The 13,492-nt window shown below is 50.4% G+C and overlaps 1 protein-coding gene across 5 annotated transcripts in view; it reads right to left on the bottom strand.

The window, feature by feature from the left end:
- The window catches only part of RAB11FIP3 (RAB11 family interacting protein 3), a 69,239-nt gene that overhangs the window by 40,128 nt on the left and 15,619 nt on the right, over positions 1–13,492 (bottom strand). For 2 of the 5 annotated variants that reach the window (XM_071761090.1, XM_071761093.1), the window contains exons 2-3: positions 9,216–9,309; positions 1,274–1,342 (exon numbers count right to left, since the gene is read on the bottom strand). In XM_071761090.1, coding sequence (XP_071617191.1) covers positions 1,274–1,342; positions 9,216–9,309 — 163 coding nt within the window. Of the gene's footprint in view, positions 1–1,273; positions 1,343–5,052; positions 5,116–9,215; positions 9,310–13,492 lie in introns of all 5 variants that reach the window. The other 3 variants (XM_071761092.1, XM_071761098.1, XM_071761091.1) reach the window with 2 other exon arrangements.

Below are 13,492 nucleotides of genomic sequence, written 5' to 3'. Positions count from 1 at the left end.
CGTGGGATTTGGCACCGAGCTTCATGTCATCTGGGTCCTCTGCTTTCATGCTCAGCAACTTGAGCTGTCTCATGTGCTCGTCATCTAGACCAGCTCAAATTCCTCCAGACCTGTGCCAGCCTGGAACAAAGGCTCACTGCTGGAAGTGTGGAAAACAAGGAGCAGGCTTTTGGCCACCAGCAAGCAGTTCAGAGCCACACTGGGATGTACCAGCAGGAGAGGCTGAGACTGAGCCTCCACAAGAGCACAGGCTGTCCTGCTGAGCATACCTCCTCATGGCCTCTGCCTTCTGTGCTGCAGCTCCTACTTCCAACACCTCTTTTAGGAAACAAAGGTGGATTTTAGAGCCAGATGCTTTATTCCCTGCTCCGTGAAGAGAACGAGGCAGAAACTCCTGAAAGAGCACATGCAAGGATGCAAACCACAGAACATCCTCACTTAGCTTCCCAGAGCACACCCAACAGAGACACAGCCTTGGGGGTGCACAAAATTGACTGATCTATGAGAAGGGAACCAAGAGGCTGAGAGGCTGCAAAGCTGACACTGCCCACTTCCCACTGCCTCATCTGGAGCAGTTTTATCAGAAGTTGCCACATGATCTGTGCTGGCTTCTCCCTAACTATTGATTGCATTCACAAAACCACATGAAGAAGAGGACAGGCTTCAAAAACAAGCAAGTGGAGGTGTAATGGGAAAAGACGAGTCCTGAGCTTGCTACAGCCTTGCTCTCAAAGTGGCAAGAGCAGCAGGAGAGCAAAGCCAGTGTGCTGTGCACATCCTGGGCAGCCACGGGTGGCAGTGGTCCCACACTGCCCTCCTGTGAATCTCTAAGCAGTAATACAGCACTGCTCACCTTGGTACAGAATCACACAATGCTCTGAGTGGGAAAAAGCCTTGAGGATCATCTATTTCCAACCCACCTCACACAGCCCAGGTTGCTCCAAGCCCCATCCAACCTGAGGCCTTCAACACTGCCAGGGATGGGGCAGCCGCAGCTTCTCAGGGCAACCTGGGCCAGGGGCTCAGCACCCTCACAACAAAGAATTTCTTCCTCAGATCTCATCCCCATCTCCCCTCTTCCAGTCTAAAACCCTTCCCCCTTATCCCATCCCTTGTCCCAAGTCCCTCCCCAGCTTTCCTGGAGCCCCTTCAGGCACTGGAAGGTGCTCTAAGGTCTCCCCATTGCAGCCTTCTCTTCTCCAGGATGAACACCCCCAACTCTCAGCCTCTCCTCATAGCAGAGCTGCTCCAGCCCTCTGATCACCTTTGTTACCTCCTCTGGACTTGCTCCAAGAGCTCCAGGTCCTTTCTGTGTTGCAGGCTCCAGGACAGTGGGGTCTCACTAGGGCAGAGCAGAGGAACAATCAGCACTGGAGTCTTTCCTACCCAAAAGAGGAACCAGCTGCCCAGTAGCTGGAGAGATTTACAGGGTCAGTCAGACTGTACGTGGCTGGGAAAGTCAAGATGATCATCAGGTTGGAAGCCATCTGAGGGATGCAGGCACCAAGCCAGGGGGAGACAGAACCTGGTCCAAGCAGAGCAGGCTGCAGCTGAAGTGAGTCAGGACACCAGGGAAAGGTTTCTCCTGACCCCAGGGATGCCAGCAGTGCCAGCCTGCCTGCTGCTCACCAACACAGCCCAACCCAGTGGCTCTGCAATCAGGACCAATTTCCCAGCAAAACCCCATCACACGCAGCCTCCTCCTGGCCCAGGGTGAAACCAGGGAACGCTCAGGAGGAAAAAGCTTTTCCCACATCAGTCTGCCAAGGCGTCACTCGGGTACACTCACTGCAGAGTCACAAGCCTCCAGGCCATGACAGAGCCCTCTTGGAGGAACATAGGTGAGTAATTATCCCTTCATTAGTAGCACCAGATTGGCTGGATTCCTAAGGAGAAATGGTCTGAGAGCTCTGCAGAGGCAGGACACAGGCTGTTTACTCCCCTCTACCTAAGCTGGAGAAGCCAACCCCTCCTGATCTCTGGCCAGACATTTCTGGTGACAATGAAGGAGACATTCTCCAGCTCCTCGGGTTGAACCGAGCATTAATGATCTGGAGCTAACAATACAAACCTGAGAAATCAAAACAGGCAGGACCGAAACCACCACCACCACCACCACCCATCTGGAGCCACCAGCCCAGCCCAGCCTCCTCCCACGCACTCCCAAACCGCAGCCGAGCCCCAGCTCCCAGAGGTATTTAACAGCAACAGATGTGGAACAAAACAGCATCCACCCCACACTGAAAATAAAACACACGATGGAGAAATACTGGGACAGCAGATGGGTGATGAGAAATGTCTATTTTCTAACAGAAGTTGCCTTTGTTTTCTTTTTAGTCATCACCTCTGTAGAAGAGACTGTGCTAAGGATCATTCCAAGGCTCTTAACAAAACACTGCTCCCTGTTTTCATATTGACCATCTCCCTGAGAAAACAGGTAGTCCTTGTGGTGCTTTTTCTTCTCCCCTGCCAGAAAAATTAATTTTATTTGGGGCATCACACTCAGGCTTTTCATTTGCAATCTAAACTCCCCCCCAGTTGGCCTTTATCAGGCTTGGGTTATGGGCTGAGGCTCTGAGCCACCACCACCCCCATCACCACCACCCCTTTCCTCTGCTCCACCAGGACACCCAGAAGTTCCTCCCCTCTGCAATTTGCTGTGGTCTGCAAGCAACCTGGCTGCCCAGGGAACTGTGCTCACACAGAGATGCTGAGGGTGCTTAATCCCAGGTCTGCTGGGACAGCTCTACAGAGCCAGGAACCACGGGAGCACTTTGGACCCGCAGCCCGTTACGCTCCGGAACGGTGACCCGATGCAGGGAGACTTCTCTGGCACATGCTGCAAAATATTCCTTCAGAAAGAATTCTCAAAATGAGAGAGATGCTTGGCCAATCTCCCATTCCCTGGGGACCTGGAGGGCTGCTGAGCCTCAGTGGCAGCTTTCCGGCAGCACATTCGAGTCATTCCCTGCTGCTCTCATCCCAGAGCGGCGAGGAGGCCACGCACACCGTTTCTCTGGCACTTCCGTGCTTCTCCCAAAATTAGGTCAATGCAGTATGTCATCTGCCAGGCTGTTTTTGGGAAGACAAGCTCCCTGCTCATGCACAGAGCATCGAGCAGACCAGGCTCCTCCCTGATGGAACCCTTCACCCAGCTGCCAAGTTACAAACATGAATAAACCCAATTGTTTGCGTCAATTAAAGAGAAAGGCAAACCACAAAGAGCCACCCTGAGCCAGAACTGTCCCTCCCCCTGCCTCCCCCATCAGCATCTGAGTCCTTCCTCCAGCAGATGACAGCAGAAATAAACCAGAGAATCTCAAAATGGTTTGGGTTGGAAGGGACCTTAAAGATCATCTCACTCCAACGCCCATTCCATGGTCAGGGACACCTCCCACAGCCCAGGGTGCTCCAAGCCCCATCCAACCTGGAGCCTTCAACACTGCCAGGGATGGGGCAGCCACAGCTTCTGGGGGCAACCTGGGCCAGGGGCTCAGTACCCTCACAACAAAGAATTTCTTCCTCAGATCTCATCTCCATCTCCCCTCTTCCAGTCTGAAACCCTTCCCCCTCATTCCATCCCTCCAGGCCCTTGTCCCAAGTCCCTCCCCAGCTTTCCTGGAGCCCCTTCAGGCACTGGAAGGTGCTCTAAGGCCATTGCAGCCTTCTCTTCTCCAGGCTGAAAAAACCAGGATCCTGTGAGTGCCACCCATGGACCTGCCATCTCTCTGCTGCTCTTGCAGAGGTAGCAGAGCTGCTCCCTGCCCCATGACACCCGAGGAGCATCTTCACCCCCAGGCACTTTGCAGGAGCCACAGCAGGGGCACAAGCAGCTGGTAAAAACCATGCTGGAGAACAAAGCCATGTTTGCAAAGGTGAGTGTCCAGCTGGGACAGCTTTCCCCTTGTTTCAGGAGGTGCCACAACAAAGGATCTGGGGGATGGTGGGCTGGAGGGAGAGAGCAAATGCCCCAGTGCCACCTTCCCATAGGCTTTCTCCTGTGTCCTCCCTTCACCTAGGAACAGTCTGTAAGGGATGAACGTTGGGCTGGACTGACACCTGCCCAGTTCCCCATCTGTTTGTGCCTTCATGCCAGCATCTCTGTCCCACCCTTCTCACCAGCCTTGCACAGGGCAGTGCCTGGGTGCCCCAGGTACACCTGACCCTCTCCTGTTAGAGATTCTCTGCAGGAAAGAGACCTCAGGACACCAGTAAAGCACCTTGCCTCCGTCACAGGCTAAGCCCCTACACTCCCACTTCCCCAGCCCCTGGGAGCAGGGGGGATCACAGACTCTAAAGACAATGCTCACATATTTTCACAGACAGGCCCCCTGGTTTCCAAGACAAGTGTTTAAGTACTCCTATTTCAAGAAAACAAAACAAAACAAGTTGAGCGCTTCCAAGGAAGGGTTGGCTACTTCTGTCCCTAGGAGGAGGTGTCACAGACTATGAACATGTGGACTCCAAAGTTAACAAGCACAGGACAGGTGCTGCCAGCATCCCTCTGCCCCACAGGATGAGGAGAGCTCTGATCTACAATGAAGAGCCCTACAAACAACACTGAGGGGGATGGGATTATTATTTTATTTCAAGCACACATTTTAAAACATTTAAGTCTTCCCCCCTTTCAGTCCTTCAGGGGCGGAGCTCAGAGCTAACACTCATCTTCATAAACTCCTTACCCCAATGAGCTAAACATACAGACAGTATGTATATATATATTTATATATGCCACAGCAGAGCAGGATGCAATGCAAAAAAATGCAGAAGACCTAATCAGAGCAATTCTGATTTTATTCTTGCTCATGAATCAATCTTGATTTCCTATTCATGGCAACCCCTGTTCCCTGAATGACAGCTGTACACAGAGAGGCATCTGTCCTACCTTCAGCCATCACTTGAGCTGTTTTCCTCATCAGCGATGGTTTAGCCAGGGCTAGGAACAGGCAAGATCAGCGGGAAAGTCTTCACTGCAGCAGTGCTGCATGAATAAAGAGCTCAGGAGCTCTGAGGAGAACGTAGGAAGTGCTCATACCAGTGCCAGATACTCACAGAGTTTAGGCAAACGTGCACACAAGCTCTGCTTCCATCTGCTGAGCTTCAGTGAAGACTTTCCTTTTAAAAAAAGCAAATGCCTTGAATATTAAATTGGGCTTGAGAAGGTGTACTTAGATGTCAGCAGTCACTTGTTGCAAATACTACCCTATTTCCAGCATCTGTGTGGAAGAGAGACCACTGAAGATGCACACAAAGGCAGCCTCAGAAATAATTAGTGGATTGGGAGTGTGTAAGGGAATGTAAGCTTTGGCTTCTGGAATTATCCCCCATGCAAGGAAAGCTTTCATTTTGTGGAGCAAATGCCATCTGCAATGCAGATCCTACAGGGGGGAGTGGAGGAAAACCCAAACTGCACACAAACCAAGCAGTGGGTTACATTGCCAGACAGAACCCACTTCAAACACTCCCCCAAGCCAGGGCAGATGATTGTCACCAGGGCAGATGATTGTCACCAGGGCAGCAGCCAGCCTGGCTCTCCAGAAATTAATGCAGAGCCTCCCTGTGTGCTATCTAGCAGACTTACACAAGCACCAAGTGGTTCCCAAGCATCAAGAGCTGTGATCTCAGAGATGTCATCTCAGCTCTATCAGATCTGGAGGCGTCTCCAAGACACCAGACCAGCAAATAACTGGTGGAGCTGGGGGGACATTGCTGCTGCCCTGGCAGCAAGGCTGTGGAGCTCGAGATGCTCAGGGGGTGACCAAGGTGGGGATGGTTACCCTCAGCTCTGGTTTGGAGAACTGATGTCTGGGTACCTCTCTGGGCTGTATATTTGTTAAGATATAACATTCACAAGCCCCCATGCCAGGGGAGGGGCTGGAAATAGATGTGCTTTTCTTGCAGGAAATTCCCAAATTGGTGTTCAAGCTCCCAGGAGCACACCAAGCATTTTGGGACATGAAATGCCAGTTGCAGAAGCTGCAACCTTTGCTCCAAGGATATTCTTGTAGGAGAGGCTGCAGCTTCTCCAGCTGGCATTGTGTCATGCAAAATATTGGTGTGCTCCATGAAAACTCTCCCAGGACTGCTCTGGGGAACCCAGTGATGCAGCCCCAACAAAGGTTCCAACCGACCCGAGTTGATGCTGCTGCCAGATCCAATTAGCAATGGCACAGTGCTTTTCCACAGGCTTTTGGCAGCTGCCAAAGCCAGCCAAGCCTGGCTGAAGCACTGACCCACAGCCAGCCCTTTATCTACTGTTCAACCCCCTGCCTTAGCCCACCCCAGCCCTGCCTTGCTCCCTTGCTTTTCCCTGCAGCCCAGCACTTGGAAACCTATCAAATGTCTTTGGAACAACTCCTGCTAAGGGGCTTTTCTTCAAGCCCACAGGAGTACCTCCACTGAGCCGTGGTCTGTTTGGTGGCAGGGTGGCCAGCTCCTGAACCAGCTGCCCCCAAAGGTGGCTCTGCCTGGGGTGTCCCCAGCCCTGCCCCTGCCAGCAGCCTCCCGGCCCCACGAAGGGAACTCAGTTATAGCTTCCAGGTTTGGGTGTTGGCTCTAGAACTGGATTTTTCCATCTCTCTAAATCCAAAGAGCTTTTAGTTTTGAAGCATTTGGGAAAAAAAAAAAAAAAAAAAGACTTGACTATTTTCCCTCCTTGGGCCCTCCCCTGAGCTCCTGCACACAGCGAGTTCTCAGTGGATGCAGTGTCCATGCACAGGGGCCCCTTTGTCCAGGGATCAAACAGGGATGGATGCGGCTGTGAGCCCAGGGAATGTACCTTCCCCTGCCTGACACAGTGGTTATTTCAGCAGCAGCAATCCCTCTGCACACAGGGGGTACCCATTCCTGGTGGGCTTTCCTCTGGAAGACAGATGTTACAGATGTTTCTGCTCAGAGCATGCGTGTGAATTACACAACTTGGTCATTGCTGCTTTTGAGTTTGAGTAAGAGCACTGGTTTCCTACAAAAAGGAGACATTAAATATGTCCTATGGATGCTGAGGGGCCTCTGGAGACAAAAATGGAAACATAAACCAGGTGTCTGAAGCTTAAAAGATTTTAAATATCCTGACAAATAAAGGAATCTGCTTTTGAGAACAAATCTTGCTGGCTGTTTGCATCCAGCTGTGGCTGACACTACCTGGACTTTGTGTCTGCCAAAGAAATCTCCCTCCTGCAGCAGCTCCTGCACCCACCTCTCCCCTTTGGTTCAGGCACCCTGGCTCCAGATTACAGACACCACCTCACTACCCCCTGCCCCATGCTCAGCACCTTGCCATACAAACAGAGATCTTGTATCTGGTCTGAGTTTCCCATGGGGCTCACACACAGCCCCTCACACCCATTTCTCACCCCCAGGAGCTGCAGCTTCTAAGCATGATGGATGCAGCAGTCCCTCTGGCTCCCTCCCCATTGCTTTTCCCCTGCAGACTCAAAATATTCCCTGTTGGATCTCACCAACAGTAGCCATCCTCTGTCTGTGGATTCCCCCAGAATTACAAACCTTACCTGTCTTCTTTACACATGCTCTATAACATATTCTCCTCCTTCAAATCACTATCAGTCCTGACTCCACTACATTATCAGCTTCTCCAGTTTTACCATACAAGGCCATAAAATTCTCCTTTTCAGAGTTATTTCTCATCCTGAATTGCCACCAGTGTCTGTGACCAGTTTCCCCTCTCTGCTTTGCTGTTCCCACACTGCAGGACTGGCCAGCTGTCCAGGCACCATTCACACAGAGTAAAAGCAAGCAAACCACATGCTTTGTGGAGCAGGGACAGGGGTGACAAGGCTGTCCCAGCAGCCACATCACCCCCTGAGGACACAGCAGGTTGCAAGGGAGCTGAGTGTGTCCCAGCAGAACCTCTGAGCCTGCCTCCCCATGCCTGGGCAGTCCCTCTGGTCCCTGGGCCAGCCTCTCCTGAGAAAGGTTTGGAGCTGGGCTGGAGAACAGAGAACCCAGGGCTCACCAAGTCCCACCAAGGGGAGCCCCCAGAGGCCTCCAGACCCCCCCACCCAAAGCACTCTAATGGCAATCACAGATATGAGCAGCAGGGATAGATACACACATTTTCCATTTAAGTGTTCTCCTTGGGGAGGGTAGGAGACAAGGCAGCCACAACTGGCTAAAGACTCTTGTTGAAGTCTCAGATCCAGCTTCTGTAGCATGCAAAGTCACTTGGCTCTTTCCCCTCCACCATCAAAGGTTTCTAGTTTTACACCTTTGGTTTGCCAAGCTAGATGTAAAATCCCAACTGTTCTGCTAAGAAGAGTCTCCAAGAGAGGGGGAGAGGGCAAGAAAAGACAAGCATCTTCATAAATAGACCCTTCCCTACATTAAGACAGACTCTGCAAGGCACAAGCTTACACCAGATCTCACTTCAGTGACTGACCAAAGAACTACAGAGAACCAGGAAATGCAACAGAACTATCTCCGGCTAAAAACAGGCCCAGCTAATTAAGAAAAACTTGTTAAAAGGGACACGCAAAAGCAAACATAACCTTTTCTTTCTTTCCAAAAGGGACAATCAATACTGACTGTCCCAACAGCAGCAGCAAATCCCCAAGATCTCTTCAATGTGAGCAACTGCTCAGCTGGTGAGACTCAAAGAAACACTCTTTGTACCCTACCCAGGATTTCTTTCATCACTACATAATAAAATATTCTGTCATGCAACGTTCAAGAGCTCTGTCTTTCCTAGCCACTGCAATAAATACACAACAATCTCTTTCAAGTTTAATAAATAGAGATCCTAAAAGCTTTGTCTGGATCTGTTGTTTTCTTTTTTTTTTTTTTCCCATTCAATTAATATAACACAATGCCAGAGTGATGAATTATTGAAGAGAAATACAAGCCAGAGCGTTCTCAAGCACACTTGGCTCCAATAGCAATTTATTGCAAATTAATAGCATGCTGCAGCTCCTCCTGCATCCTGAGAGCTGGGAACCAGCTGCACCACCAAGCTATACCAGCCACCCAAACTTTGAAGCTGCCCTAAGACATTGAGCAGGCTGGGGGTGAGCGAGGGGGAACAGAAAAGGACGGACAAGTCACAGAACAACAGAAGTCACTTCTACTTTGAACCTCCTCCTTGGCTTGACAGTGACTTTCAGAAAACCAAACCCAAGTTGGTTTTCACCAAGTGACTTCTCAGCTGGGGTAACCTCTGTGGCATTACTTTTGGACACCCCTGCAGCAGGCACCAAGCTCACCTCCATTTTTGATAGCTCTGATCCCCCGATGGAAATCTTCAAAGCTGATGACTCCAAGTCCACTTGGATCGAGGTACTTTGTTAGGTCCTTCACCTGCAACCACAAAAGCAGAGTTACCCAGAGAGCCCTTTGGGAAAACACCTTCTTCCCCCAGAGAAATGCCTTGTAACAAATTTTAGCTCCTTACAAAAGAAAAAAATTGAGCAAATTGTGAATTTCCAACTCCAAACTGTGGCTGATCTCCTGGAAGGGAACGTAAGTGATCAGTGCAGAATGGGTTGGTTAGTACTTGGCTGGTGCTGAAACCATTGCTTAGTTTTGAAACATAGGTTTGGGCAGTATTTCTTGCAAGAGGGTCCTCCTCCACCACCAGGGATTTGTTTATTTTAATGTTTTTTAAAGAGGTCCTACCTTAATTGGGAAAACAGCAAAAATAGGCTGCCCAGTAGGAGAGCCCAATTAAAAGGATTCAGTGATAATGAGCTGCTCCACGTTACAAATTCAGGCCATGGAACTGAAACATTTTTACAATTAGACAATGCCCGAGGGGGAGGGAATCACATCAGCTAGAGAGGATGAGGATAGGGGTGCTGGGACAGGCACAGGTGGAGCAAGGGATGCTTGGAGACCTCGGGAGGGTGATCTGGATGATCTTCAGACAGAACAGGCTACAAGCTGGAGGCAAACCCACCATGTTCAAAAAGGCACATTTGGTTCCTTCCTCCCATGCTGGCACAAGCCTGACCTTCAGAAAACCCCTCACACCCCTGGATGCTTCTCAGGTTGAGACAATCAGACATTTTTCCACTTGAAAAATAACGCAGACTCTCATTTTAAGGGATCTTGAGGTACCTTCCTCTATTTTAGAACCACATCCTTCAGCCAGAAACAAGCCCAGGACAAAGCAGGGTGTGAGAGGAGAAAGAAGGGCTTGCACAATCAGCTCCATACTCACTGCCCTGACCCTACCAAACCCATCAGCCTCTTCTCCTCCTCTGAAGCCAGTGCTCAAAAGGAAGAGTTCAGCTCTCAGGAGCACAAAATGCCTTTTGACTCACTCGGGTCATCTCTTGGGTTTGGTTTCTTCTGGAGGAAAAAGACAGTCAAACACCCAAGTCCCCTTCCAGGGAAGGAAACCTGACATCCAAAGGAGATCCAACACCTGAGGGTGGGGAAGAGAAGTGAGCAGTGGTGCTCAGAGCTGCCCAACTCATTGGGCATCAGCAGGAGGCTTTGTTTGTTTGATTTCTGGGTTCTTGTTTAAGCCTTGCTCTGACTACACAGGAAAATCACATCAGAGCATGTCCACGTGGTTTTGAAGATGATGGGGGGAGGCAGGAGATATCTCTGCTTTGGCTGTGCCACTTTGGGGCTGCCAGGAGGGAAAGCTCAGAGCCCAGCACAGCCTTGCCTGCTGGCTCACTCCATCACCACCAAGGAGAAGATAACACAAGCACCATGTCCAGTTTTCTAGGGAACCTTTTTGGTAGAGTTGTAATAAAACTGCTGAACTCAGTGGCAGGCATTGACTGGAATCTGGGCTTCTTGTATGATAAATAAAGGTATTTTAGACTAATAAAAACTACTTTTCAGGAATGTGTCGGTTCCAGTGAATGAATCTGGCAGCTTCTTTGAGTTCAAAAGCTGCAGCTTTATTTGTATCTGTGTATACAGGTAACAGAAATGCAAGTGACATTTCATCACACTTGATAAGCCTTTAGGTGATCATCCTGCCACACTCTGAAGTGCTGGGAAGATCCAGCCCTTGAGATCAAGGAGGGCTTCCAACCCTCATGCCAACCCCCCAAAGCACTTCTCCCACCCCAGGGCTTGTGCAAAACCAACAGGGCAGCTGGACAAGGATTTTGTTCATGCAAAAGAAGCACCTATGTATTTCAGTTAAGGAGTGGGCAGTGAGAAATGAGGGATCTGGATCTGTTGTTTTCTTTTTTTTTTTCCATTCAATTAATATAACAAAATTATTGTGAAAACTTCACAACCCTGACATCACAATGGATGCAAACCAACAGAAGCAGTGCAGCTGATGAAGCTCAAGCCCATGGCAGTATGTGCTGATCCAAACCTGCCTGTTACTTGCTGGCCAGGCTTTAAAAAGGACTCTGACCACAAAGCACCCAGCTGAGATAACATGGCCAGACTGAGTGTGAGTGGCTGCTGGCACTCAGGAGAGCTTCTTACAACACACAGAAGACAAGAACATCAGCAGTGCCTGCAACAAGCTACCCAGAGAGAGCAGAGGCTGCAGAGACCACCCAGCATCACCCAGCACCCACAGTGACAGTCCCAGGGGTACTGGGGGGGGATATTCCTGACCAGGCTCTTCACTGCCACAAGCACCTAAACCAAACTCCACCACTGCAAGCTCCAGCAAGTCACCACCTGCACTGGATGCGAGTGGTTTCTTTTAACTCTTCTGCACCCCTTTCCTGCTATTTCATCAGCTTCCTCCCAGTTCTACCAACAAAAGACACGGCAAGGTGCAAGTGTGATCCCCCTGGACCATACCTTCCTCGCCAAGGGGTCCCAGCCTGCCCACCCTCCCATTGCAAGGCAGCTGCCCCAGCCCCTTGCCCATGTTAATCACATCTCCCGTTCCCTCTCCAGCTCCCCTACCATCCTTTTTTTGAAGCTGAAGGCCAGCAGTGGACACATCATTCAAGACAGGGCACATCAAGACCTGGAATGATGTCAAACAGAGGTCCTGGGTTACTCTGAGACCTCCCTACTTGCTGACAGCCAGGCTGCCCCAGCACTGAGCCATTCCCATGGGGAACAGCCAGAAACAGCTCCAGCATCTCAGCCCTGGGCTGCAACAGCCAGTCTTCTCCATTGCCAAAAATTCCTCCTTATTAGGACAGTTGGGAAAAAGCTCAAGCATTATGGTTCAAACTGGTTTAGATTAGCAAATCTTAGCAGCTCTGAAGTCACAGATTTGTTGGTTTTAGCTGAAGACTAATCTGCAAGAGGGGAGTAGCTCACACTGCACTCCCAGTAGTGCAAAGCAAAAGTTAACACTCTACCAGGCTGCAAAAGCTAAATACAGGCAGATAAAGGCCACAGTCACAGGGAGCTTTCTGGTTTTGGCCAGCAAGACAAAATTCAAAAGAAAGGTTTTGCTTACTGTGCAGCTGGTTACAAACTCTTCTTGAAGAAACAAGCTAGAAATACAGAGCATTAAGGAGTCAAAGGGGATGATGTGGCTTAAATAACTGATGCAAATCCTGGTGGCAAGGGAGATGTTTAAACTCCTCCAGGTCTATCTGCCTCCAGCTGAGCAGCAGCAGAAGAGGTGTCTGAGGGGCTCTGCTCACCCTGTGCTGGGGGCAAGGCACAGCCCAGACTCAGGGTGGAACCAGCTCCAGGCACAAGTCTGTCAGGGATTTCTCCTGGCAAGGGACAGGGAGAGGGAAGCAGACTGGGGAGGAGGAGGAGGGTCATCTGTCCATCTCAACAACAGAACAGGAACATTTCACCAACCACACTCCCACATCTCCTGTTACTAAAGAGCTCTGCACACTCGCAGGGCGTTTCACCTGCCAAAAACCAACCAGACTTTCAGCCAACCAACACCCATCTCCAACCATCCCCTCCAGCACCATGCCATACCAGCTGGGAGCAGCTTTCCCAGCAGGAAGGACACACGAAGAGCTTCCTTTGCTTCCATGCAGTGACAGCAGCTCAGTAAGGGATTTCCAGCCCCAGCTAAGCCAGCGGTGACAACTCCACATTTGAATTAACACAAAGGCTTGGCAGGCACACAGTGAAAGTTTTCTGGGGTGGTGAGGGAGTCCCCAACTGTGAGTGGCCCCGTTCAGCAGGCTGGAGGAAAAAGAAGCTCCAGCCTTTTATCTTTACCTTATGGATGCTCCACGTCTGCACGACACACCAAATGGATTCAGCAGAACAAAATACTCACTGTGCTTGTTTTAATGTGGATCTCTGAAGGAAGTGAGGGCTGAGCTGGCCAGATGACACCCTCCCAGTAACCCCCAAGCCTGCCAGAAGCCTTCCTTCGTTTTCTGTCAGAGACCGGGGATGAATCAGCTTCCAAAAATAAATTCTCCAGAAGCAAGGGTGGGAGATTTCCAGTGGCCACAGCACTCGTGCACCCCACAAGGAAGAGTTGGCAGAGCTCAGCTTCCACAGTCGTAGGGTATCTCATAGAGATGGTGCCCCCAGCCCAGCCACAACCAGGGCCACATCTTGTCCTCTACACCACATTAACTCCTTATTGATGATACCACAGCAGGAGACA

Source organism: Heliangelus exortis, chromosome 17, assembly GCF_036169615.1.
Source record: "Heliangelus exortis chromosome 17, bHelExo1.hap1, whole genome shotgun sequence".
Classification (NCBI taxonomy): domain Eukaryota; kingdom Metazoa; phylum Chordata; class Aves; order Apodiformes; family Trochilidae; genus Heliangelus; species Heliangelus exortis.
The sequence above is the reverse complement of the archived record's forward strand: the minus strand, read 5'-3'. Positions and strand labels throughout refer to the sequence as shown.